At 51.0% G+C, this 27,500-nt stretch overlaps 2 protein-coding genes across 2 annotated transcripts in view; one reads left to right on the forward strand and one right to left on the reverse strand.

Moving 5' to 3' along the window:
- The window catches only part of LMF1 (lipase maturation factor 1), a 158,369-nt gene extending 143,526 nt beyond the window's left edge, over positions 1 to 14,843 (reverse strand). Inside the window, exons 1-2 of the mRNA XM_027751201.2 lie at positions 14,627 to 14,843; positions 5,269 to 5,578 (exon numbers count right to left, since the gene is read on the reverse strand). Coding sequence (XP_027607002.2) covers positions 5,269 to 5,578; positions 14,627 to 14,843 — 527 coding nt within the window. The remainder of the gene's footprint in view (positions 1 to 5,268; positions 5,579 to 14,626) is intronic.
- A 6,907-nt stretch (positions 14,844 to 21,750) lies between these two features.
- SOX8 (SRY-box transcription factor 8) lies at positions 21,751 to 27,030 on the forward strand. The gene is made up of 3 exons (XM_027751200.2): positions 21,751 to 22,298; positions 23,483 to 23,721; positions 24,585 to 27,030. The coding sequence occupies exons 1-3, from the start codon at positions 21,856 to 21,858 to the stop codon at positions 25,316 to 25,318; spliced, it is 1,416 nt and encodes a 471-aa protein (XP_027607001.1). The 5' UTR covers positions 21,751 to 21,855; the 3' UTR covers positions 25,319 to 27,030.
- The last annotated feature ends 470 nt before the right edge of the window (positions 27,031 to 27,500 follow it).

The raw sequence follows: 27,500 nt of genomic DNA on the forward strand, positions 1-27,500 counted from the left end.
TCTGACATCAGCCCTGATTAAATTTTAATCTCTCAACCCAAAATGTGGTTCTCATTAGCCTCATTAGTTCCCAGTTGTACTGCAAGGCAACGGTGTCACATGGTATTAATCTCTGTTTTCATTAATGTGTCATATCAAGAGCTCGGGGCTGCTCTCAGCATCCTTTGAAACCGATCCCTCCCTCTCTCCTGTGCGGGGTAGGAAGTGCCAAAAAGCAGCTTCCTGGACAGGAAGGATGACCCCCTGAGATCCTGCAACTCTTGGTTTACGTTTCTAGAGATAATCTTTTCTTTCTGGGCAGAGAGGGAGGGCAGCTCGGAGCTTCGATCCACAATAACAAAGGAATTCCTGGAGTTTATTGCCAAGGCCAGATAAAGGAATTAGTCTAAGTTTTGTTGTTGTCGTTGGGATATTTTGGAGAGCTGGAAAAAAATACAGCCAGGTTGCAAAAAAAGGGTTATTTGCAAAGCCCTAAAAACCCCTCCAGATTGTCCCTGTTTGGCCCATGCATCAAGGTGAGATTTGTTAATGTGATTTATCTAAAAATCTCAGATACTTTTTTTTTTTTCAATACATAAAATTGTATGCTGGATTCAGGCATGATATTAATTTCTCCTTCCACTTCAGACTTTAATATCTGCAAAGCTGGTATCAGTTACGTCTTGCAGTCCCTCAGTACGAGCTTGTATTACTTCCAGACAGGCCTATAAAGCAGGATAGAGACTGCTGGAAAGACCTGGCCAAGGTCACCTGGTTAAGCACAGCTGACACATCCATTCCTGCCTGCACAGAGAACTTCCCAGGTGAACCAAGGGTGCTGATAAAACCCAGGACACCCAGGTTCCTATTCCCTGCTTGCACAGCTCCTGATCTTTCAGTGGCTGCTTGCTCAGGGCCAGGCAAAAAAAAGTCTTCCTGAATTACCCAAACTGCTTCACAAAACCCATCCCCGCTCAAGTGGCCCCATGTGGATCCCTCATTCATCCTCATCTGGATTTGGGCTGCTGGAAGCTCCAAGGGGGGTTCTTCCAGCTCTGTTTTGTGTGTCAGAGCAGGACTATTCTAGTCCAGGATGATCAGAGGGCTGGAGCAGCTCTGCTGGGAGGAAAGGCTGAGAGAACTGGGATTGTTCAGCCTGCAGAAGAGAAGCCTCATGGTGACATAATTGTGACCTTCCAGTGCCTGAAGGGGCTCCAAGAGAGTTGGAGAGGGACTTTGGACAAGGGATGGAAGGACAGGACAAGGGGGAATGGCTTCCCACTGCCAGAGGGCAGGGATGGATGGGATATGGGGAAGGAATTCTTCCTGAGAGGGAGGGGAGGCCCTGGCACAGGTTGCCCAGAGAAGCTGTGGCTGCCCCATCCCTGGAAGTGTCCAAGGCCAGGTTGGACGAGGCTTGGAGCAACCTGGGCTAGTGGGAGGTGTCCCTGCCCATGGCAGGGGGTGGGACTGGATGAGCTTCAAGGTTCCTTCCAACCCAAACCATTCCATGATGATTCTTTTCACACTCTAAGCTGTGCCCTCATCACAAAAGGGTCACAAACCAACATGCTTCAAAATGGGAAGGAACTTGTGCCAAATCCAGCCCCCAGTTCCCACCCTGGCTGTGTTACAACCTGGAGTCAGAAAGTCAGGAGAGATCTGGCTCTAACCTTTATTTGGATCACACCAGACAAAACCCCAAGTGCTTCAATCTCAAAATCCAAAGCTGTAGAGTATGGGAGGAAAGAAAACAGGGAAGAGGTTCATTTAATGGCTACTAATGCCCTCCTGGAGAGGGAAAACACAGCCCTGAGCATCTCCTGAGCCCCCCAGCAGTGAGTGGAGCTCAGCCTGACCCAGCCACCAGCTCAGCCACCAGCACAGTGATTAAAGTCCAGCACAGGTCAAGTGCTTTTTAACGAGACATAAACCACAAACCCTCCACGACACACAAGCCTTTCTTCTTCCTCTGTTGCAAATGAACTTCTGAGGACGGTAATTTAATTGCAATTAAATTACAAGCCTCACAGACAAGCTTCCACGACCTGCAGCGTGCTTGTCCCTCCAATAAAGTCCTTTCATATGAAAGTTCCAAGCTATTATTCAATCAGCTAAATATAAAAAAACCCACCAGGTATTTGAGGGCAGAGAGACAGAGGCATCAACTCCCCTCTGTGCTCTAGCAAAGTGTTGCAGCACCAGCAACTTTTTGGGAGCCAGCTGGGCACGGGGGCTTGGAAGGGCACACAGGCAGAGCTCTATTTCATATTCCCTGCAGGAAAAAAGGTGCTGCTTGGTCTTATTTCACCCTAAATACCTGCTAGCAGCAGCTCCACCACGGTTTTCCACAAGGGAAGAACACACTGAAAAGAAAGTTGTAGCCACCTTGTGCTCTAACATTTTATTTATTGGCTTGTTCAACCCATTCCCTTGAGCTCTTGTAACTCGACCAGAATCTTAGTCATGAAAGAGGAGGAAAAAAAAAAAAAGGCAATAGGATTTAAAACCCCACAATTCCAGTTTTTGTATCGAGTGCCTTACAAACTGTGCTCCCCAACAGCGGGCAAGGAGCTCTGTAAAAAATGAAATTACACAATAACCAAGGCAAAGGAAGGGTTTTCAGATGCCATTTGGAAGTACTGGGGGGGAGGAAACAACAGAAGAAGAAACAGGAGATCGGTGGCAAGAGTAGCTGAAAAGTTTGTTTATGCAAGAAAATGTAATAGCTCTCTGGAGGCACCTTACTGTGGGATGAAAGTGAGTTTATTCCAGAATTACCAACTCACTTTGGAAGTGCATTAGTTATTCTGGTACAAAAATGATTTAAGTTCTGCTGGAAGGCCTCTCCCAAAGAGCTTGTCCTGCCACAGGACCTCCATGGCCAATGTCCCAGCAGAAACCACAGGGAACAACCTCACACATGGAGGTTTCACAGGCTCACCTGCAACAAGGATTTTTACTTTTACACAAAGGGCAGGTTTTCCCATCCTTGTTTAAATAGATGACAATCCAAGATAATATTCAGGAGGGAGGAAGCTGGGGAGAAAGACAAAGCCATTTGTACTGGCCCTGTGAAGCTGCAGTATGGACTGAACCCAGCCAAGCAGGATTTGCAGGCTGCAAAAGGGATGTTGATTTATGAGGAATTCTCACAAAAAAAAAAAAATCTTTTAAAGCATTCTTATCTTTGTTTAACAGCTTCTGCTCTACTCAAACTGGCACCACTTCTTACTACCATCATTTTATTGCATGGTTTGCAGAAATTACAAGGAAAATTGAAGTTAAAATTAAAATGATTCAGCACTTCACCCAGTGGGTCAGACATTAAATATTCTCTTGCACTGGCAGATTTTTAGGTTCTTGACAGTCCTCTCTGACTTCAAAAGGAAGAGTCCAAAGTGGCAGATGGGGGAAAAAAAACCCAAACCAGTATTTTAAGACAGACACACTGAGCTCCTGATCAAAGTGTGACACCACTACAAGTGCAGCCCATGGCCCAGAGAACACGTCCAGGTTTAGGCTGAGCAGACCCACAGCTGTTTTGGGAACACTGTGCCCAGAATTACAAACAAAACTTCCCAGTGCTTTCCACTTTCCAACTTGGCAATCCTGGCCCCACATTTCACAGGTACCAGAACTGACACCTTGCTCTCTGAAAGCTCAGCTGAGAACCACCAGAGTGCATCTGAATTCACACAGTTCAGAGCCAACAACAAACTGGCAAATCAAGAATTCAGGGCCAGCACAACATCAGTTCTCAGGATTTTAGGTTGCCAAAGTAATCCTTACCCTGCAAACCCCCTCACAAAGAGCTCCCATCAGCCTCTCCCAGGAGCAGCTTTCTTGAGGGTTGTGAGACCCTCCGAGCCCTTCAGCTGTGCTGTCCCAGCAGGATCAGCTGTCCCCTGGCTCCCAGAGTATTCCCCAGCTCCCAGGTGGTCCCAGGACAGACAGGGAGCGTGTCCTGCCCTTCAAAGGAGACAGTTTGCTCTTCTAAAGCTTCCCCTGACTGAGCCCAAGCCAGCTGGACAGCAGTTGAAAGAGTCTCTCCTCCAGCAGCACCCGGTATCTGGAGACTCCAGCCCAAAACAAATAGGAACATTTAAAATTAAAATAGGAAAAAAAAGAAAAAAAAAAGCAAAAGCGATAAAAGGAATAAATTGTTCCTCACTGGCCTAAAGAAGAGAGAGCTCTATTCCTCCTTATCATTCCATATCTTCCTGGAACTGGCTGCCCAGGCACCTACAGCAGAGGATTCTGCTGGGAGGGGGGTGCTGGGTCACAGGAGCCCAGCCTGGCCAGAGCAACAGGAACACCAGGACTGGACAACAACTCCAACCAACGTGGCCACAGCAGGAATTTCTTCCTCCTTTCAGCTGCCTCTTTGCTGAGCTGTCTCATAACTCGGCCAGGAATGGCCTGACAGCACCGTCCTTCCCCACAGGGTGAGATCTGTCATCTTCTACCCTGGGGAAGCATCAGAACTCATCCAAACCTCTCAGTCTGCCCAAAACTGACAGTAAGACAGTTAAAGGACCACCTAAAGCCGGGGACAAACCAGTGTGAGAAGGGAGATTTAAACCCAGCCTTAGTTTAAGGCCAATGCTGCTGCCCACCCACCCAGCCACCAGATCAGATTTTGGGTGCTCTCAGCTCACCCCTCCTGCCACCACAATTCCCTGGGAGAATTCCAGCTAATCCCTGCTTTGCTCTTTCCTCATGTTTACTTGCACTGGAAGCACCCAGCATCCCTTTCTCCAGGGAATTCCAGGTCACACTGTGTGCACAACAATAATACGGTTTTGACCACCCAGTGACCCATTTCAGAGGATCTAATGAAAAATGTAACCACAGCTGAATGAACTGTGCTGCTGGGTTGCTTTGATTCCTTTCCCCCACTCCTTAACAAGAACCACCTCATTTCCTGTTTCATATATAATAATAAGAAGAGAAGAAGTTGAGGCAACATCATCTAACCCCCCTTCTCTCTTACCCCTTTCCCAGAAGAACCCAACCCAACCCCTTGGTGTGTTTTTGCTCCACACCAGGAGCACCTGCCTGTGCCAGACTAAATTTCAGACCCCAAATCTGAAGAGTCAAAGGAGTAAAAAAAATAATAAATAAAATACAGCTTTATCTCAAATATCAAGAGCCAATTCCTTTCAACCACAGCACCCACAAAAGGCAAACTCCAGGCTCTGTGTGAATTCCTGCTGGGCAGGGCACTGTCTTGGCAAACAGCATCAGATACCAGAGAAAAACAAAGCAGAGAGGCTGAGAACCTACCAGATCTGTCCAACGTTGACCAAGGAGAGGTAGAGGAGCCACAGGATGGACATGAGGACCATGTTGGCACATCCAGCCACCAACACAAAGGCTGATATTGCCAGGCCAGCCAGGGCAAGGCAGTCCAAGGTGCTGTCCATGTCAGACCAATCCAGAAACCAGATGATGGTTGGGGCATAGCTCAAGGCATCCAGGTTTATCTTCCCTCTGAAGTACCTCTTGATGTTCTGCAGGTACAGTTTGCAGGGCAGCAGCCCCTTCTCTCCTATCAGCTGCTTGTTCTGATGATATGCCACCAGGAAGGCCACAACTAGGAAAACAAGGAGGGGGGAAAACTGTGTTAAAATACATCCCTCAGCCTGGATGATTTCTGAGTCCTGAGTTACAGAAGTACATTAATGGCTCAGAAGGAATTTATTCAAGGCTTCATCTCTGTTAAAACCCAACAGTCATTACAATGCTCAAGCACAAGGTTCCTTCTCCCAGCTCTCCCAGCCTGGCTCCCAGCCCCTGGAGCATCTCCATGGCCTCATTCCAGCAGGTCCATGTCCTTCCCATCCTGAGAACCCCAGAGCTGTTCAAACCACCCTTCAATCCTTCTGGCAGAGCAGTGGTTAACAGTTCTCCATCCCAACTGCCAAAGACAGTAGCTCTGCTGTGGATTGCCTTTCTGGATCCTCTCACATCCTGGAAATACAAAGTCTTAATATTTTCCCCATCCTCTAAATTGCTGCTTTTCCCATGTCCCTACAGCTCTCCCATTTATAGTGTCTGTGCTCCTGCACTGGACCATCTTAGAACAACCAGCTGCTTTTTTTAACAGCACAGAAGCAATTTAATTACAGATTATAGACCTAGAATTTGATGTTCTACAGAGAAAGTTGGTCAGTTCGTAGGGATTAGCTCATATTTTAAGAATCTCCTCCAGTAACCAATTTGCAGTTTGTAACTGCAGCAATCTCCATTTCTCAGGGGAAAAAAAAAAAAAAAAAAACAAACAAAAAAAAAAGCAGTGGAGGCCAACATTCCCTGATTAGGCTCCATCCACTAACTTACCCATCCTTCAAACATTATCAAACCCCAGCCATGTCACGCACAGCAATCCCAAAGGTCTTGCAAAAGGCCAATTTGTTTCCCCCCAAACCTCCCTGGTTAATGATCACATTTGTTGCCTCCCTTATCTGAACAGGGTCACTCTGCAAACAACAATCCTGGTGTTCTCTGCTCGCTGCCCCTCGCTTGGAACACTGACATCAAACCCCCAGTTCAGGCCTGGATTCCCACTCCTTTGAAGTCTGAGGAGCAACCAAAAGTCTGCAGCCCCAGGGAATAAAACTGAACATCCCCAGACACACACAAAGGTCCCCAGTGGGGCTCAGTTAATCCACTTAACACTTTCTCCAGCTCTCTCTCTGCACACACCACATATTTTGTTCTCATTTGGAAAACCACCACGAGTCACAACCCACAGCAGAGGTCACCGGGAGGGTTCCCTTTGATTCCAGCAGCTCCTGAATCACAGCGATGACGCAACAAAGCTGGGAGTTAAGTGGCTGCATCTCTTCCCATCCATCTTTCATACCAACTATTTATGATTTTACCAATTTTAAAAGACACACTGAATGTTTTGCCCAGTTATGGGCAGTGAGGCACAAGACAAAAACTGATCACAACCCTACAGGATCAGTTCTTGACTGCAAATATTCACATTATTCAATATTACTCATATTTTTCTCCCAACACTCAGTTCAGTACAACTGTGTAATCAGAAACCCTGTGAAGCCAGCAAAAATGATGCTTTTGAGCTTCAGACAGCTTAATATCTTCACTTTTGGCTTAAAAAAAGCCCAAAAAACAACACAACTAAAGACCAGCTCTGCCTTAAAACTCCATGGCTCGATTGCCCATGATTAGCACTGCAATTTGCTGCACAGTTTTCCAAAAGTGCTAATCAAATTCACCTCTAAACGCTCCAGAATTGCTGCCCCAACCCATAACTGCCAAGCACATTTTTGTCTAAAAAAGTCTAAATTAGACCCCTGCACCGTATGCAAGACAAAGAAGGAAAGGGTAAATTAGGAAAAACAAACTATAGCAATTGCAGAAAAGTACACATTGTATGGACAGTCCTGCACAGCCTTTTTGAGTCTGAAAGCAGCAGAGACAGAGTTAGAGTTGACATGAAATGCACATTTTAGGATTGCCCAGTTTGGGCTCCAAAGTGGTTTTTCCTCTCCCAGAACATGGATTTTTCACTGGTGTTTCGCACGTCAACACTCACAACTAAATGCCACCAGCAGCAGCACTAATCTGGCTGGGATTCACCTCCCCCAGACCAAATCCCGACCATTCCAGAGTGTTTGGATCCATCACCTCCCAGGCCATCGGCCCATGAACTGCTCACAGAGCAGCGTTCCCAGACGTGCTGCTCCATCCCGGATCCAGCTCCCTCTCCTGGACACTCCCCAGGCTGAGCCGCCGCCTTGATGACTCTGCTCCCTCCCCCCTCATCTCCAGCATCTTTTGGAGCACATCCCTCAGGAAGCTCCCACTTCCACTCAATCCTCTCTCCCCTGCTCTTCCCAAGGCACCAGCTCCGTCTCCAAGAGCAGTTCCCGTGTTACTGGACACAGGGAACACCTGAAACTAAAGACAGATTCTCCAAAGGATTTCAGCAACACGGGAGAAGCACAGATCCAGTGGGGGGGAAAAAAGGAAGTTATTTATCAGCTTGTCATTGCTTCCTCTCCCTGAACCCCTGGAGAAACTGTATCCTTACACTGAGCATAACAGACCCCGCTCCCTTCTCCAGGAACCTTCCCTTTGACCTTGGCTCAGTCAGAGGGGTAAAAAAGTCCCTTTTCCCCCAAAGCCTGTGCTTCTTTCTCTTCCCCAACCTGTGCTCTGAAACCTCTCTCCCCATGGCCTTGTGTTTGGGGATTTTCCACTCTCCATCTTCCCACTCCCTCCAGGTCAAACAAGTTTGCTTCCACCTTGGGCACGGGCTGCCACACCCACCAGGGGATGTTCAACCACTTCTCCTTTGTCCTGGAGCTTCTTCCTGGGATTCTGCACCCCTTTAAGTCTCCAGCCCCAGCACAAACCCCATCACATTCCCATCTTCCCTCTGGCTGCTCACTGCCAGGACTTTTCCCTGACACCTCCTGACAGATTTGGGTGTTTTCAGCCCATCCCAGTCTCTGTGTCCCACCTGGAGCACTGTCACTCTCCAGACTATCCATCCCTTGCAGACTGAAGGAGCTCAGTGGCCCTGAGCTCCCTCCCACTCGAGGCAGCCAGAGCCTTTGACAGCTCACATGGGAACGTTCCTCTCCCTGCTGGAGCTGAGCTTCACACAAAGTGATCCATGTAAATTGGCATCGCTGCTAATAGACCTCCACTACTTACTCTCACCTCAGAAGCTGCTTTAACTGTACTTTTCCATTAACTCCCTCCCTCCCTCCACCTTCTCTTTCCCCTTCCCCCCAAACCCAGCGCTGCTCAAACCCCCATTCTCCCAATAAACACAACCCAAGTGTGCAGCAAAGAGTCCCCCACCCAAAATGATTCCATCTACCCATATTTCCCTGTCACCTCAGCTCCTTTCTTCCAGCCCAGGCTCAGCCTGCCTCGTGGCAGGAGAAGGAGAGAATCCCATTCTCCATGCTTGGTAAAGATTTAAAGATGTGAAATCCAAAACTTTCCGGTCATGTGGCTTTTTCTCTCTCTCCCCCCCATTAGAAGAAGTCTCAGCTTTTACTTAATGCCCAAACCAGGAGAAGAAATGAAGCAAGAGCACAGAGCTTTGCATGAAAACCAAACTACACTTTGCACACCCCCAAAAAGTCTGCCTGGAGCCACAGCCCAAGTGCCCCTCTGACCCAACGAGGCATCAAACAGGCCCTGTGCTGGATGCTGCAGGCTGAGGTTGTACTAACAGAAAGAAGAAAGAGGAGAATATTCCTGGCATTTGCTTTATTATCAGAGAAATTAAAATCAAATAAGCTTTCAATTGACAAATTCCCCTGCAAAGTTTTGCAACGCAGAAGTAACAACACCACAGCAAGGAGCAGAGCCAAGCACCCCCCTTCTCACGGTGCTACCCCACAGCCACACAGAAACACACAACAAAGTCCTCTGTTCTTAACACCTTTTTGTTTTCTTGCCATTCACAGCAAAGCTGAAGACTTTGGGGTGGTTGCTTTGGGGGTTTTTAAGTCCTTATCTCCCCGTTGCCTCCTTGTTTTGGAAGCAAACAGAGCAGGCTGGGCTGTGGCACTGCTCAAAAGCTTCCCTGGGGCACTCAGGCTGTTCCAACCACACCAGTGCAGCCCAGTCTGCAGCTGGAGGATGTCCCTCTGCTCCAGAGCAGCTCTGGGCAAGGAGCAGACAGGGAGATAAATCCTCTTCTCCGTTCTTGTTCTCATTTTCCCATTTCAGGGGGATCAGCTGCTCAGAGCACCCGGTGCCGACACGCTGCTGTCGTTGGACAGACTTGCTAACAAGCTCTGAGCCGAAATAAAACCTTCCAGGGGAGAAAAAGCATCAGAAGATGCTCTCTAGTCCTGACCAGCCAAGCTGGAAGCTACTGGGAGCCTTTTAATATAACTGAGGGAAGGGAAAGCAGGGGAGATGGCAGAGAAAGAGAGGAGGAAGGACACCGGGGAGAGCCAGGAACCTACAGGAAGCCAAATCCCCCTGAGAAGGCTTTAGATTTCAGAATTAGGAAGAAGGAGCACGAGCCTCCCGTAGCTCCAGCTCTGGGGAAAGAAAATACTATGAAACAATACATAAGGAGCAGGAATATAAACCAGATTTAAATAATAGCTTTTATTTCAAAGCACTCCACAGAGCCTGGCTGAGACTGGGGAGGGTGGTATCTAATTACTTAAACTTCTACATCTGGCATCTGATGATAGTAACCACCCAAAAAGGGTACCTAACAATGATTTAGGAGGAGGGTGAAGAGAGCAAATAATGCACATTTGTTGTCAAGAGCTTTGGGACCAGCTCTTTACCTGTAACAGCACTTCCAACAAGACCTCAAAGAATTTCTGTATTGCCAAAACATCAATCCCTGCCACAAAGAACCAACACACAGTGCAAGGCCAGGATGGAAAACCTTTGGATCTCAAAAGGGCATTTCTTCAAACCTCTGCCCAGCTCAGGTGAGACCCCCCCCTCTGCAGAGCTGCCTCCAGCCCTGGGGTCCCCAGCACTGGAAGGACCTGGAGCTGTTGGAGCGAGTCCAGAGGAAGCACCAAGATGATCAGAGGGCTGGAGCAGCTCTGCTGGGAGGAAAGGCTGGAGAATTGGGATTGTTCAGCCTGGAGAAGACAAGCTTTAGGGTTACTTAGTTGCCCCTTCTGGTACCTGAAGGGAACTAAAGATGGAGAGACTATTTACAAGAGCCTGGAGTGACAGGACAAGGGGAAAGGGCTTCAAACTCTCCAAGAGTAGTTTCAGATATTAGGAAAAATTCTTCCCTGGGAGGGTGGTTGGGCCCTGGCACAGGTTGCCCAGAGAAGCTGTGGCTGCCCCATCCCTGCAAGTGTCCAAGGCCAGGTTGGACAGGGCTTGGAGCAACAAGGGACAGTGGAAGGTGTCCCTGCCCATGGCAGGGGGTGGAATTAGATGACCTTTAAGGTCCCTTCCAACTCAAACCATTCCAGGGTTCTCTGAGTTACTCCACACCCTCCTCCTCCAGAAGAGTGTTACCTCTTGGTCTGCCCACACTTGTGAAGTGAAAGAGGTCCCAGACCTGAAAACACCTCTGATGGCTGTCAATTGTAAGAACTCAGGTGTCACTGAATTTACCAGCACCAGCTCCTCCTAAAAAGTGACAGGTGGTTCATTTACCTCCCTGCTCTGCTGAGACCCCCCCAGCACAGCCCTGCTGCAAAGAGAAACCTCAGGGAGCACTTCCAGCTGAATCCACTTCCCTTCCTTCCCACTCCTGCAAGCAGCAGGTGGGTTTGGTCACTGACCTCCCCAAATCATCAGATCCCTTCCCCTCTTTATCCTGCCTCTCAGACAGCAGCTGCTTTGCCAGGGACTTCCCAGGCTCTGGCTGCTGCTGGAAACCCCCTTCAAGAAAAGAAGAGGAGAGTTGTTAAAAACAAAGGGGGTGGGGGAGAAGGGAGGGCACACAGGACACTTCCCACCTGCCTTGCTCTGCCTGTCCTCCTTCCATAGGGGGAGATCCTCAGGGAAAGCATCTCCCTTACTTGCACCAGGCACCACCCTCACCTCAGCACCACTGCACACCCCAAATCATGTTCCTTTCCAGCCCATCCACAGGGTCCTTCGCTCTCCCACCCCTCCCTTTCCACCCAGGAGGGGAACAATCCCTCAGCTCACAGGGCTGCACTGAGGCAGGAGCCACAACCAGGGAGTGACCACTCCCCTGACACCTCAGGACAAGGTCCCTGCCAAAGGATTTGTTGCTTAACCCAGCAGGAGTGAAAGGGTTACGAGTAAAAGGGTGAAATACATCCCACAACTGAGGAGTGTCAAGGAATGTCAAACTCTCACAACGGCATCAGCCGTTTCCTCAGCGAGTCTGAGCCTCAGAATCGCCTCGTCTGGGAACAGAAATCATCTGTCACAGTAAATGGTTCCATCTTCAGAAAAGAGCCTGGAAGAGCAGCTTGGCACAGAGGCACTAAATTGTTTTCTGCTGTTTCTAAACTCAGGCTCTCAGAAGGGATCAAAAGGCAGCCCACCTTCCCTCGGGAGCACCCCAGCCCACCAGCCGGGTCACGGGGGAATCTGCCTGCTCACAACCTCTCCGTCTCAGACACACCAAGCAGCCTCCACCCCTCTAGGGTTGGGGGCTGTGTGGCATCTCCCCCATGCTGGGACTGGAGCTGGAACCCCAACACCGCTGCCAGCAACAGCCCAAGTAGGAATTCAAGCTGTCCCAAACCAGGCCCAGGTTGCTTGACTGTGCCCCAACCAAAAGCAAAGCAGAAATCCCTGTGGCCTGACTGCAGCCAAGCAGAAGTTGCATAATGAGCAGTTAAACTTTTCCTCTCCTGCACCTCTTCCATCACAAAGGGCACAGCCATCCTCCTGCCCTGTTCCTTCCAGCTCCAGTACCAAAACCCTTTTGGGTACCCCTCTCCAAAAGGTTTCCTCACTCTGCACTGCAGAAGCATTTTGGGGTCTCACCCCTCCTTCAGCCGCTCCCAGGAGTTCCCTCCCCTTCTCCTTTGGGAAAAGTGCCACATACAGCTCTACTCACCAGTCTGCAAGCTCAGCCTCCTGCTCTGGTCCCAGCATTCCCACCCTCCCTTTATCCTGCAGCCCATCAGCCTCAATCATTTCCACCTGTAACTCACCCCACCCTTAACTGGATACTCATCTCACCTGTTACTGCTCCTGTTGCCCCAGATCAGGTCTCCCACTCACCAGAAGGTCCCATACATTTGTCTTCTACCAATTCCCACCCCTCCAGCCACCACCTGCTCCCTCCCCACTGCCCCCTCCAGCCCCATCCCACCGAACACGCCACCGCCCCTGGGGACAGCATTTGGTCCCTGATGTGCCCCATTTATAACCCCAAATCCAGGATCAGAGAGCAGCAGCCTCCCCCCAAAGAGAACACTAATCAGTTTTTCATAAGGAAACTGCAAAGTGAGCCACGGGAAACTCAGCAGTCTGGATTTACACACGGGGGAATATCGGAATCGCTTTCATTTTGACTGAAAGAGTCATAACCTCGCATTTCACCGAGAGCTGAAACCAAACTAGAAACAGAGCACGTGTCAAAACCATACAAAACTACAACTTCTGCATGGTTTTGATGCAAAATAATCTAAGCAGGCTGGCAGGCTACAAATTCTAACGATTCTGTGGACAAATCTGGGGCAAGTTTAGAATTTGTACCGTAGTGTGTTATATGTCAGTTTTGGTTTCTCTGTAAATATTTTTTAAGTGGAGCACCAGTGGGCTCTGAGGAGGGATCTCTGTGTTCTCAGTGCCAGAGTCAAACGAGTGGAGGCTGGAAACTGCTTTTACTGTTAAACATTTTAAGGTCATGTCAACCCCAGGTCCTGACTGGCAGTGTTGGCACCCAAGGATGTCATCTCTCCCTTCAGTCCTGCTTCTGCATAAGGCAAAGAGTTCCTCCCTTGAATAGCTGAGCTCATAAGCTCACAAGAAAAGAATGAGCAGCTCCAACCAGCTCTGCTGACAGGTACCAACCTTATGGTGTGAGCAAACCCTCCTTCCAGCTCCACCAGCACGGGAGCTCCAACATCACCAACACCATCCAGCCGTCAGCAGCAGGGTCCCACCAGTAAAGTGGGAGTGGAAAACAAGAAAATCATGGAATATCCTGAGCTGGAAGGGACCCACAAGGATAATCGAATCATCGAATACCCTGAGTTCAAAGGGACCCCCAAGGATCACAGAATCACAGAATATCCTGAGCTGGAAGGGACCCACAAGGACCATCCAGTCCAACTCCTGGCCCTGGACAGGACACCCCAAGAGTCCCACCACGTGCCTGAGAGCACTGTCCAAACAACATCCTAACAGCTGGAGTCAGATGGCCACCAAAACACCACCAGAACTTCCACAGCTCCCAATCCATTCAATGCTGACTGTAGTGTGATCATTTGCCTTGGGATACAACTGGAATATCCACATAGATGTGACACCCTGAGCATCTGATGGACATAAACACTATGCAGAATTTTAGGCAGGATGTAACTGGTGGCCTCCCAGACAGGCTCAGAGTGGTTGGATCACTCATATATTGAAGTCATTTCACTCCTGGAGACCCAGTCCCATTCCCACAATTTATTTCACAACCAACATAAAACATTCCGCTCTCCAGAATCCAGAACTCCACAGAACCCACAGGACCATCGGATCCAACTGCTGGCCCTGCACAGGACACCCCAAAAACCCCACCACGAGCCTGAGCCTCCTCGAGCTCCGGCAGCCTTGGCTCTCCCCACTGTCACAGCTCGCCCATCCCCGAAGCTCTGCACACACAGGTACCCGAGACCCCAAACCGAGCAGTGACGGGGTGACAGGCGGGGCTCCCCCGTGCCATCCATCCATCCATCCATCCATCCCCGCATCCCTTCCCGGCGGGACGGGGGGCGGACCCGGGGCGGGGTCACAGCGCCCGGGGGTCCGCGCCGGCACCCACGTGGAGCACGGAGAGCCCCCAAGGGGGGAGTCCCGCTGTCCCCGGCGCCCATCGAGGATGGGACACAACCCTGGGATGGGGACAACCCCGGGATGGGGACAACCCTGGGATGGGGACTACCCTGGGATGGGGACAACCCCGAATTCCACGTGGCTCACCGCGGCGCCCCCCGCCCGCCCCGGGGGCACTCACGGTACAGCAGGGCGATGCAGCGCAGCAGCACGATGCGGGTCAGCCAGAAGGTGCCCGGAGGTGGCGGGGGAGGCCCGGCCGCGGTACCCGGACCGGGGGTCTCGGGGGTGTCCCCGGGAATGTCCCCGGGAATGTCCCCCCGCGCCGCCCCGGGCCCCCCTGGCCGCCGCCGCCGCGGCCCCGCGCCGGGCGCCGCCATGTCGGAGCCAGCGAGCATGTGCGGGCGGGCGGGGCCCGCTGAGGGCAGCGGGGCGTCGGGGCGAGAGTCCGGAGAGAGGTCGGGGGTTTAATAAAGATAAAACGGGAACAAAGCGGCCGGCGGAGGGGCTGGAGCGTCCCTCCGTCAGCGCGGAGAGGGGAAGGCTCGGGCGGGATCCCGTCGATCCACGCAAGTGTCTCCGAGCGGGCTCAGAGGATGGTGCCAAACTCTGCTCGGCGGAGGGACGAGGAGCGATGGCCACAAATTAAAAGACAAGGATTTTCGCCCCCGCCTGAGGAAGGACTTCTTTCCGTGGAGCGCTGGAACAGCTGCCCGGGGGGGTCGTGGAGTCTCCCTGTCCGGAGACATTCCAACCCACCTGGGCAGTCCCTGTGTCACCTGCTCCAGGTGACCCTGCCTGGGCGATCTCCAGAGATTCCTTCCAACCCCAGCTGTTCTGGGATTCTGTGGCTCCAGAGCCCTGTGCCCACCCCCTGTCAGGGATTCAGGATGCTCCATCCCATGGATGCTGCCCCAGCTGCAGCCCCTCAGCTCACCCGGCTCATCCCCGAGGAACATCTTGAGCTGAATTCCTCAGGCTTTCCTCATGGAATCACAGAATGGTTTCAGTTGGGAGGGACCTTAAAAACAACTCAGTTCAACCCCCTGCCATGGGCAGGGACACCTTCCACTAGCCCAGGTTGCTCCAAGCCCCGTTCAACCTGGCCTTGGACACTTCCAGGGATGGGGCAGCCACAGCTTCTCTGGGCAACCTGTGCCAGGGCCTCACCACCCTCACAGGGAACAATTTCTCCCTAATATGTCATCTAAATTCTCTACTTGTGCTGCTGCCATGATTTTTACTTCAAATAATCTATAGCTGTCCAACACTTGGCTGCGTTGAGTTCATAAATGGTATTTTTTATCAAAACCAGTTTAATAAAGTGTCCTCATCAGTGACTGATGAGCACGGGCATGTAAACACCGCCGTGCTAACCCGTCCAGTGGTCACTGAGAAAGTATCTGCTATCAGGTGTAACATTATTCAACCCTTCTCAGCCTCTAAAATGGTCCCTTCTAAATGCCCCTTTTGTTTTTCCAGTTTCCCATCACTGCTGCTTGCATTGTTCTCCTTAGAAAAAAACCCTACATAATGGTGCATTGTATAGGGAAGGAAAAATCAGCTATTTGTTAAAGGTCTCTGGTAAACTGCAGTTTCACTCTCCTGTTGGATTAGCCACGAGGCTTGGGGTGGAGAAACTTAAATAGATGTAAGCTAATGGTTTCCTCTGTGGGGTCTTTTACAGCAAATTCCACGTTAAATGGAAATGTCTGTAAAACAAACTGGATAATTGAGGAAATTACTGAGGAAGAGCGGAGGGTTTAGGCTAAAGATTTAGCAAAAAAAGAAGGAATGATGGGAGCTGGGAAGGGAACCTGGGCTGGGTGAGTTTTCATCGCTGAGGAGATCTGCCAGATGCACAGGTTGGGGTGGTGGCAGGAACAAACACCAAACTTGGGGGACATCGTGTGTCAGCAGCTCCTTTCAACAAGACGTGCTGTAAATCTTGAGCCTAAAACCAGCAGAAACGTGTTGTTACCAAAAGGGACCGATCCAGTTCTCGTAAGAGGCAATGGAAGCCTTTCCTGGCTTTACTGGAAGATGATTCAAGCTATAAAAGAAAACATGTGACAAACCAGTTGACTGGGACATCAAACGACCTCTCTGTCCCAAATCCCCGCTGGGCCCCAGCTCTGTGAGGACCATCCTCTGCGGGGGGTTTCTGCTCCCTCATCTCTTTTCCGTTGACTTTTATTCTCAGGTTGCTGCTTTCCCTCTTTTCCAAGCGGGGCACCAGCGAAGGAAACAGTGTAAACCCCGAGCAAATAAGGCAAAGAAGATATTGAAGAGCCTCGGAGGCTCCAAGGGAGGGCGATTCATGAATGCCAGGCGGGCAGGGGCATCATTGATGCTCATCCTCATTCAACCACCGGCGGCCGCCGCGTCCCCCCGCCCGACCCTATTTTGCTGTGTGTTCCAAACAGCTGCAAAAAGTGCCAGGGAAACAAGCCCTCACTGTGCCAGCCCCCAGCAGCTGTCCCCACCAGCACCTCAACCCTGCTGTCCCTGGCACCCTAAATTGCTCTGTGTTCATTCAGGTCTGGCCTTTCGCCCCTCTGGCTGCCAGGAATCGGGTTTAAAGAAAAACAGAGAAAAGGGAATGTGAGCAGAAATAACTTGTTTGTTAAAGCAGCATTAACGTTTGGGGGGCTCCTCTGAAGAGAACATACATTCAGTTATGGATAATGCAGTTATACACTGTCCCACTGAGCCTTCAGCTGCGTCTGCTAAATGAGAGATGGGGAGCTTACAAAGAATTTGGGAGCTTCCTTCCAGTAGTTAAAGATTTTTCCAGCGGTGATAATTTTTTCCTTTAAAATCACCGCCCTTTGCCTGTGGAACTCTGATCCTTAACTCCAGGGTTAGCAGGATTAAGGCTGAAAGGGATTTTCAGAGGAAGAATTACCTTTTTTTTCTCCCGTATTTGTACAGGATAATGAGGAGGTGCTGATTCAGAGGAGGGATTCCTAGGCAGTACCACAGGACAAACAATTAATAATCACAGGAATCATAATTAATCCTAATAATCTCCATTATTTTGAAAAGATGCCATCCAGGCTTTGCTGTGCAGGAGGAAAGAGGAGATCCTTTGCCAAGAGCTCACCTGGTCTTGCTGTGTAACTCACACGTGTGTGAGGTTTGATCCTGCAAAAGCATTTTCTTTTCTTGCTGCTATTTTAGAATATTTGAATAAGAATAACATAATGACATTGAATGTCCTTTTTCTCTGATATCTGCTGCCATGATGAAACCCGGAAAGGGGCTTAGGAATCCTGTGCATTCCTCTCCACTTGCACTTCAAGCACTGCCAAGTCTATCACTCACCCAAGTGACACGTCCACACAGGCTTTGGATGAGACAAGGCTCATTTTATGTGAACAGAAGACAAATTTTGGACCTAAACTGACCTGCAAGGAATGGAGCCGTATAAATTTAGCCTTAAAATTCCATGAGCAGACACTGGTTGTGTGCTGGAGCTTTCCCAAGCACACGGTGCAGGATGGGACCCACCACTCTTGTCCACCTGGAGGGCAAAGTTCTTCAGCTCTTCTGCTGCTATTTTAATTGAAGTGAGTAAAAGTTACCACAGGTCTCTCTTTTTTTTTTTTTTTATCTTCTTTTCAGATACCAGGAGCTTTCCTGAAAAGGCTTGAACATTGTTTCACAGCAACCTCTGAGCTGCCACGTTCTCTGGGCAGAGCATTAATCCTGCACATGTCAGAGGCTTATTTTAACACCACGCACAGGTTTTACTCTTATCTGATCAGGGCTCGTTTTTTCTCCCCCTGTAAAGACTCTTTCTATTTGCTCTTTGGAATTCCCATGTAAAATCTGCTGGCAGTTCAAAGGAGGCCAATTTTTGATAAATGAGAACTTTACCTCTTGTTCAGATTAAGGATAAAGCCCAGCTTTGGGCTGGGCCTACACCCAGCCAAGGGAGGAGTGCGATCTGTGGGTCCATCACAGAGCACATCCATTGTGTCCAGTGGTTCCCACGTGCTCTCATGCTCCAAAAATGCCTTCCCAGTCTTCCACTGAGGAGGAAATTTCCCCTCCCTGGCACTAGCAGGGCTCTGCCTGCTCTGAAGCCAATGCAGACACACTCTTATCCCTGGGTAAGGAATGGGTATGGAAGAGAGGAACTGGGATGGGAGGTCAGGCCACCTCCATCCCATAGGGATTCTGAGGGTTCCCAAGTGACACAGTGATGGGCCAAGCAAGCAGAGCTCATATTGAATGCCTGATTCCCAGAAACACTGGTGTGAGCTGGACAGGAACTTTATTGGAGGCCACGGCAAACTCTAAAGAAATGAAGGAATATTCCAAATATCAACCTCTGCTGTGCCCACCCTGCCAAGAACAGCTGGCTCTGCTCCACAAAATCCTCTCTAAACATATCCCACCTCTGTTCCACCAAATCCTTTCCAGACATCCCCCATCTGGGTGCACTCTGAAGGCTCCATCAGGCAACAGGAACCTTGGCTCTTCCCTCCCAGATCTGCACCCTCTCCCTGGGAATCCTGCTGTCAGGGCCTGCCCTGCAGCATCCCGGGGCAGGACAGGTGACCCATCCCATGGGATCACTGCAGGACCTGCCCCGCAGCTCCAGCCTTGGCCCATCCCTGGGCAAACATCGCTGGGCCTCTGTCACACAAAAATCAAACGGGAGACCCCACAAGACAAACAGCCCCACTTGAACCCACTCGCTCTCCCAGCATTCTCCCACTCCGTGTCATGGATCAGTGAACTTCCCAGGAAGTTTCCTGGGTGCTCCAGCTGTCCCCTGTCCCCGTGTCCTCGGTGTGTGAGGCAGGACAAGGCCTCTCCCTGCGCCAGCTCAGCTGAGAATGGACACAGAGAGACACCAAAGGGTTTGGGCAGCATCTCAAAGCCAGACGTGCAACAGGACACGTTCCCTGCTCTGCTCCCAGGCACGGCCTCTTCCCTGTGCCCATCACTGCAGCAAGAGGAAGCAACTCCCGAAAGTTGTCCTCCTTCTACCTGCGCTGGACAAAGAGGAATTGAAGTGTGTGGGCTGGGAAATGCAATTCCCCTCCTCGGGCAGAGCTGGAGAGCCCTGAAAGGCAGCAGCAAGCAGGGAGAAAACCAAAGGCTCTAATTCCTGCTGTCCTTGGGGGCTTCTTTTGCAGGAATTTCACTGGGAGCTGAAGGCAGGGAGCAGAAAACAGGGGCTCTTGTTTTCATTCCTACCTCCGTGGGTTTGCCCAGCGCTCCGAGGATCCCACAAATCCCTTTCCAAGGATCCCACAAATCCCTTCCCAGCCTCAGTCACGCAGCGAGGGCCGGATCTTCCGAGGAAGGTGCTCCAGGAGAGGCTGGCTTGGAAAAGCTGGACTAAAAATAGTGATTATTGCTTGACTCAGCCACCACTAAAACACTGAAATTCTGTGAGTCAGGTAAATCGTAAGGTAAAGTCATTAAAGAGCCGTGAGAGCCCAACGAGTCAGGATTTATAGAAATATACATTAATTATATGTCACATGAGGGGGAAAAAAGATTTTGCCAAGTGTCCAACAGCCCTGCAAAGCCACTGGGCTGAAGCCCAGGGAAACAAACTCTTCTCCAATCTTATTAAGCTTTGGAAGAAAATTTAAATTATTCCTCATTTGCAAGTTCAACTTATTTATTTCTCCTTGAGCCTCAAAATAATATTTTTTGAAAGACACTTTGTAAAATTATACTTAAAATAACTTTGTCAGGAGGTAACTCACTTTGTGACTCTGCAAACCAAAAGCTGAAATCTGGAGAAACTACTAAACAAGGAAAATAGAAATTATCTAAATAAAATAAAATCCTTCTTTGCACTTTAAGAGAATATATGAATTTTCACATAGAAAGCAGATGGATGTTCAGGCACATTTGAACACGCTGAAATTCAAAGCATACGCTTTATTTATTATTATACATTGCAGTAATGAAACAAAACACTCTGAAATCATCACATTCTTGTTACTTTTTAAATGCTGGAATAATTAAAGCCCAATTTCTACATTTTCCCCTACCGATCTTGTACGTGCACCCTCTTGTTTTCCGGAGGGGGAAGCAGCAGATAAAACTGGAATTTGGGGAGTTGCTTTTTTTTTTTTTTCTCTCCAGAGTCGCAATTAGAAGGCTGAATTCCGCGGATAATTAGAATCAAATGCTCCAAATAAACGCTGCAAAAGCAGGGCTCGCTTGGAGAGGAGCAGCTTAAGCCGATGGGGGAGATTTTAGAGGTAACCCCCCCTTCCCCCGCACCCAAAGGCTCACCCCGAGGTGCCGCATCCTCCTCCGGCCGGGCCCTCCCGGGGGGTCCCCGATCCCGCCGCGGGAACGCTGCGGGGAGGGAGCAGAGGAGAGTCGGGCGAGGGGACACGGAGGGTCTCGTGTCGCTTTTTCCCAGCAATTCCCGATTTCCTCCGTTATTTGCCCGTGGGAGGCAGCGGGGGAGGGAAGCGACGCGCTCGGGGCTGCGAGGAGCGCACGGCGGCCCCAGGGGACACAGGGGTGGCTCTGACCCCCCTGCCGCGCACCGACCTCCCCAAAAACCCCTGGAAAAGGCGCTTCGGGAGTAACCGGCTGTCCCAGGGCACGCACCGGAGCTGCTGCCGCTCCGCCCCTCCTCGCAGAGGGACCCCGCGGTGCCCTCCCGCACCCGCTGCCCGCTGCCCCCCAAACCGGGCGGTGCCGGTAATTCAACACAATTTACTGGAGCGTAAATCACATCCCACCGTCGGGGGTGTCCCCGCCGGTCCCGCGGCGCGGTGAAGCCCCCGGGCAGTTCGCAGCGGAAAAAAAAAAAATCACAGAGAAGCCGAACGAGGGAAGCGGAACGAGGAGCCGGAGCAGGGCCGGGCCGTGTCGTGTCGTGCCGTGTCGTGCCGTGTCCCGCCGCCTCTCGCCCCCCGGGCCGGGCCGGGGAGCCCCGGGCGGGACCCCCGTGCGGGGCCGGCGGCGCGCGGGGTGTGCGGGGCGGGCGGGCGGAGAGCCCCGCCCCCTTTGCAAATCACTCCTCGCCCTGCACCAATGGCGAGCGGCGGCGGGGGCGGAGCCTCCGGCCCTCCCCTTAAAGTAACTTGTTGCCAGGGGCCCCGCTCCGCACTGGACGTGGAGCGCGGGGCAGCGCGGAGGCCCCGGCGGCGGCAGCAGCAGCAGGACGGCGTTGGGGGTGCTGCGGGTTTTGGGCTGAATTTTGAGCTTTTTGCGTCTCTTTTTTTTTTTCCTCGAATTTATTTGGGTTGTTTTTTTTTTTGTCGCCCTACCGAGGAGCGCACGCGCCGCCGCCCCGCCCCCCCCCCCCCTCCCTCCTGCGCTCCGCCGGGCTCAGCGCGCTCGCCCCCGGCCCGGCCGCACCGCTCGCACCGCTTCTTCCTCCTCCCCCCCCCCGCCCCTTTCCCCCCTTCCCCGATGCTCAACATGACCGAGGAGCACGACAAAGCCATGGAGCCGCCGTGCAGCCCCGCGGGCACCACCAGCTCCATGTCGCACGTGGACTCGGACTCGGACTCGCCGCTGTCCCCGGCCGGCTCCGAGGGGCTGGGCTGCGCCCCCGCGCCCGCCCCGCGCCCGCCGGGCCCCGCCGCGCTGGGCGCCAAGGTGGACGCGGCCGAGGTGGACGAGCGCTTCCCCGCCTGCATCCGCGACGCCGTCTCGCAGGTGCTCAAGGGCTACGACTGGAGCCTGGTGCCGATGCCCGTCCGCGGCAACGGATCGCTCAAGGCCAAGCCGCACGTCAAGCGGCCCATGAACGCCTTCATGGTGTGGGCGCAGGCCGCCCGCAGGAAGCTGGCGGACCAGTACCCGCATCTGCACAACGCCGAGCTCAGCAAGACCCTGGGCAAGCTCTGGCGGTGAGTCCCGAGCCCGCATCCCCCCCGGACGGCTCTGCCTCCTGCGTGCCTGGATCCCCCCTCCCGCCGCTTCTTTAAAACCCTTTTCCTGCGGTGGTTTTATTAATTCTTTTTTTTCCTGCGGTGTTTTTGTTAACCTCCGTTTTTCCTTGCCCACGGGAAGCGCTTCAAACTGAATTATAACCCTACCTCTACCCCCCGAGCATCCCCGCACGCTGCGAAGGACGCGCCGGTCCTTGCTCCGAAAAATGCCCCCCGAGCAGCAGCTTGGACACCCTCGGTCCCACCCCGGCGCTGTGCCACACGTGGATTTTCCCTGCTCCATCACGGAGACCCAGAGCTAGGGCCCTTCCTTTGCCTGGCTGGGATTTCCCCAATCCCCAGGCGATGAACCTTTTTTTTATTTTAATTACTTATTTTATGGCTTTTTCTATTTTTTTTTTCCTCTTGACTTGCTTGGTGCTTAACGAGCTATAAACGCAAATAACCAATTTTTAGCAGTTACTTTAATGAGCTTCCTGATTTCCTTTCTTATCTGCTCAGTGCTTCCCACCGATGCAAACTTTTATTTGCTGGGTTACATCGTTACATCCCAGCTCTGCCTTCCAAGGCTCTGCCCCGAGCCACGTTTTCCCGCGTGCAGTATCCCATCCTGTCTGTCCCCCATTCCCATCTTTCCTGCGATGCTCCTGCTGCTGTTTGAGCCTTTCCAAGAGTTTGCAAAGAGAGATCTGGGCAGGGGGGAGAACTCGGAAAGCAATAATCCCATCGCTGGTGCCTTCGGGGTTTCTTTGTAAGCACCAAACAAAGCTGGAGATGTTTGTCGCGGTGAGGGGGGTGGCATTTGTAGGACAAACGTGGGAATTATAGTTGGGAAAGGCGTTGAAAATGGGGAAGGGGGATTTTGTTTTGCCCAGTTAACACTGTCTATAGTGGCAAGGGTTTTCATGCCTCTATAGTTGGTATTTTAATCTATTTTTTTGCTGTGGATTTTAGCTCTTTTTTTGCCACAGCAAATTCATTTTGTAATTAACTTGCCGATTCCTCAAATCAGTGTATGGGAAGTGGGGATGTGCGAGTTCGAAAACAGGCTGAAAACTCTTACGGAAAAGATACTAATTTTGGATTTTTTCCCCCCCCCCTCTCCTTATTAAAAAAAAAAATAAAAATCCACACCAAACCAGTTTATTGAGTGAAAACGAGAAGCGTCCCTTTGTGGAAGAAGCCGAGCGGCTCAGGGTGCAGCACAAAAAGGATCACCCGGATTATAAATACCAGCCCCGGAGGAGGAAAAGCGTGAAAGCCGGGCAGAGCGACTCCGACTCCGGGGCCGAGCTCAGCCACCACGGCGGGACACAGATCTACAAGGGGGACAGCGGGCTGGGGGGCATGGCCGACCCCCACCACCACGGGGACCACACAGGTAAAGGGCCCTGAGGGCGAAATATCCGCCCATCCCGCGCGTGTCGGTTTGGGATGTGAACCCGCTGGCGGGCACGGGCTCATCTGCCTCCCTGCATGGGTGTTGGTGGGGTTGGGACCATCCGAAAGCAGGAGTTGAGGTGTCGCGCCAGTTTTCTGTAGGAAACGCTCCCAGAGCCCGCCGTGCCGTAGGAAATCCCCGAAGCGCGTGGTCCCGTTTCCCCGGCTGGTCCCGGAGCGGGAGAATTAATTGCGAGCTAATAAGGGTTAATAATCAGGGTGCCTGGGGAGCGGTCCCGGAGCTGAGCTTCCCCCGCAGCCCCAAGTTCCCCCGGAGCGATGCGTTGGCTCCGGGCGCGTGTTGACAGATTCCAGGAGGATTGCGAACGTCCTGCAGCCTCAGACGCGTCTGTGCTCTCGCCCAGCCTGGCTGGGGATCCCGGCCCCGGGGCTGCTCTGCCTCTGGCACAGCCGGGCTGGCTTCAGGCTGCCCACGGGGAGAGTGTGAGCAGGGCCCTCGCAATCCACCCCCTGGCTCTGCTTCCCGGGTGCAGGGCAGTTCGTGCAGCCGGGGTGTCCTGCTGTGTCCCAAAACGATGCTGATGGGCACAGAGCATTCCCTGGCTTCTCCTTCCCGCTGTGAGCCATCACCCATGTTTTACCATCATGCCACGTTTTACCCCAGGGAGGACATGATCCCTGGCATGGCTGCAGGGGGACATCACCCACCTCCGACACGGGGCTGTAGGTTTAGATCCCCCTTGCAATAAGAGATGGGAGAAACGCCTTTTTTTCTTAATGGTCCTTGAAAGAATTGGGTGTCTTGTGGTCACTCTTTAAACCTTGCTGTCCCTCCGTCCCCAGGCCAGACCCACGGGCCGCCCACCCCACCCACGACCCCCAAGACCGACCTGCACCACGGCAGCAAGCAGGAGCTGAAGCACGAGGGCCGGCGCCTCGTGGAGAGCGGCCGCCAGAACATCGACTTCAGCAACGTGGACATCTCGGAGCTGAGCAGCGAGGTCATCAACAACATGGAGACCTTTGACGTGCACGAGTTTGACCAGTACCTGCCGCTCAACGGCCACGCGGCCCTGCCGGCCGAGCACGGCCCCGGCGCCGCCGGCTCCTACGGCGCGTCCTACTCGCACTCGGCCGCGGGCGCCGGCGGGGCCGCCCAGGTGTGGACTCACAAAAGCCCGGCCTCGGCGTCGCCGCCGGCGGCAGAGCCGGGCCAGCAAAGGCCCCACATCAAGACGGAGCAGCTGAGCCCCAGCCACTACAGCGACCAGTCCCACGGCTCCCCCGCGCACTCCGACTACGGCTCCTACAGCGCCCAGGCCTGCGCCACCACCGCCGCCACCGCCACGGCCGCCGCCTCCTTCTCCAGCTCCCAGTGCGACTACACGGACCTGCAGAGCTCCAACTACTACAACCCCTACCCCGGCTACCCCTCCAGCATTTACCAGTATCCCTATTTCCACTCGTCCCGCCGGCCCTACGCGACGCCCATCCTCAACGGCCTGTCCATCCCGCCGGCGCACAGCCCCACCGCTAACTGGGACCAGCCGGTCTATACGACCCTGACGAGGCCTTAAAGGATGTGTGGGGCCCCTCCAGGGCTTCCCAGAAATGTGCACTAATGAAGGAATGAAGAGGAAGAGCGTGGAGTGCCGCGATAGTTTCCAAAGTGCCTCCTGAGCCACTGGGAACTCTGCTCGTTGCGACTGGACGTCCCCTTGCTTCGAAACTCTCCAAAAGGACAGAGCTCTATTTTTTCTTTGATGAGTATGATTTAAAGTAAAAAAAAAAAAAAAAAATAAAGGACAAAAACGATTCCAAAAAGTAAAAAAAGCAAACAACGAAGAGGAAAAAAAAAAAAAAAAAAACAAAAGCAAAGGCCCGGCGATGCCTTTTGAATAAATGAAGGACCGTTCGACTCCTCTGTGAGGGCTGAACTGAACTTCCTCGGAGGGGAAGGTGACAAGTGCAAAAGTGGAGCAGGGGGGTGGGAAAAAGGGGGAGAGAAAACAACGGGAAAAGCTGTTTTGAGACTTTAAGGGTCTATTGCAATGTGAGGAACGGACCAACCTTGAGGGGCAAGAACTCACTGGGACCAACAGGGATGAACCCCGAGAACCCGGCTATTCCATGGAACACTCCCGTGGGAACAAACCAGTCTGGTGGGACCAACCAATTAAATGTCTGAAGTGTTTGTTTTTTTGTTTTTGTTTTTTTTTTTTAGTCAGGAGTTCTTCTAAGCAAGGTTTGGCTGTAATTAACATTTTGTTTTGTTTTTTTGGAAGCTTAAAATGTTTTGGGTTTTTTTTTTTCGGTTTGTTGGTTTTTTTTTTAAAATCTGTTAAATATGTATTTATGTTCTGTATTATTTTGTCGTTTAATTAATGAAGTAATTTTGTGCAAGAAAAAAAAAAGTAGAATTTTAAAAGATTTTAAAGATGGGGGAGGGAACATAAAAAAATAGTGGAGATGATACAATAAAATGGTGTTATGAGTCTATAGATTTTCGTTGGTTTTTGGGTTTTTTTCACATTTGGAACCGCTGCAACAGTCGTGTTGGAGAGAGGGACTGAAGGAATCTGCCCATTCCAGGCAGACCTGGGATCTCAAATGGGAACATGAAATAATGAGGGGGGGGGGAAATTACTAATTCAATTGGGAGGCTAAAACAATGGCTAAATGGGGCAGGTGATTTTTCTGGTTACCTGCTTTGGGGTGTTAAAATTGGATTTTTAAGGCATTGCAGAGTCTTCGAAGGCTTTCAGCACCAGGACTACTTTATAGGAAGGTGTAATTTAATGAGAAATTATCAACTTCTGCTTTAATTTTGGCTTCTAGGGACCAGATATCATCCATCAAGCTGTGAAACTAAAATCTCCTCCACTAAAAAATGTTTAGGTACTTAGTTTTTAGACTAATATTTCATTGATATATCTCTACTTCTTCCATTGTATGCTGAGCATATAATAACCGTCTATTTTATGGTAACTTGTGCCTTTAAAAACCTTTGTAAATCTAAACCCACGTTTCAGAGGTTATTCATCTTTTTACCTTTTCTACGTTTCCTACTCTTTTTTCTAAAAAATATTTTTTTGCATATTTCCTTTTGGGGGGTCGCGGGGGTGGGGGAAAAAGACAAAAAAAGCTCATTTTTATGCAATCTATTTTTCTGTATAAAGTTTGAAAGACTTTGCCTGTTACTGATCTGTTCTCTTCACTCGCTTCTGACTAAGCAATGCTAACTTTTGTACAGATCCATTTGATAAAATTAAAAATTGCTTTTTATCAAGGACGTGTTCTGTTTTCTTTCTGCTTGAGCCTCTTTCTGTGCTGAGACAAAACGGGGAGAACAGCCCGGAAAGAGACGGATTATTCGGAATAAAATATTTTGGTTAAGGATTTCTTTTCCTTTTAGTCTGTTGTTTTTTGGTGTTTTTTTTTTCCTTGCTCCTTTTCCCTCTACTTTAAAAATGTCTTAGTATGAGATTTTTTTTTTTAACATATATATTTATTTCATTTTTTCCTTCAAGAAGGGTATTTCCATGCCTGTAATCCCAAGGATTTCTTAGGATTTCAGTGAGACTGCTCACATGAGGATGGGTTTGCAAGGTCAGCCTGCGTGGTTTTGGTCCAAGCTGATTTTCTTCTGTAGAGCACGTAGGAATTTTACAGTCAGAAATTCAGCTTTCTGGTTGGTGAGCCCTTGTAAATACCTCTGAATTATGAGAGCAACAAAATTACATGTTGCATGTCACGGTT

This window comes from Pipra filicauda, unplaced genomic scaffold, assembly GCF_003945595.2.
Source record: "Pipra filicauda isolate LSUMZ 115617 unplaced genomic scaffold, ASM394559v2 scaffold483_size702785_pilon, whole genome shotgun sequence".
Classification (NCBI taxonomy): Eukaryota; Metazoa; Chordata; class Aves; order Passeriformes; family Pipridae; genus Pipra; species Pipra filicauda.

Coding starts and splice junctions, on each gene's coding strand:
- SOX8 (XM_027751200.2), top strand. CDS start 21,856: ATGCTCAACATGACCGAGGAGCACGACAAAGCCATGGAGCCGCCGTGC. Junction 22,299..23,482: donor ACCCTGGGCAAGCTCTGGCG/GTGAGTCCCGAG, acceptor ACACCAAACCAG/TTTATTGAGTGAAAACGAGA. Junction 23,722..24,584: donor CCACCACGGGGACCACACAG/GTAAAGGGCCCT, acceptor CTCCGTCCCCAG/GCCAGACCCACGGGCCGCCC.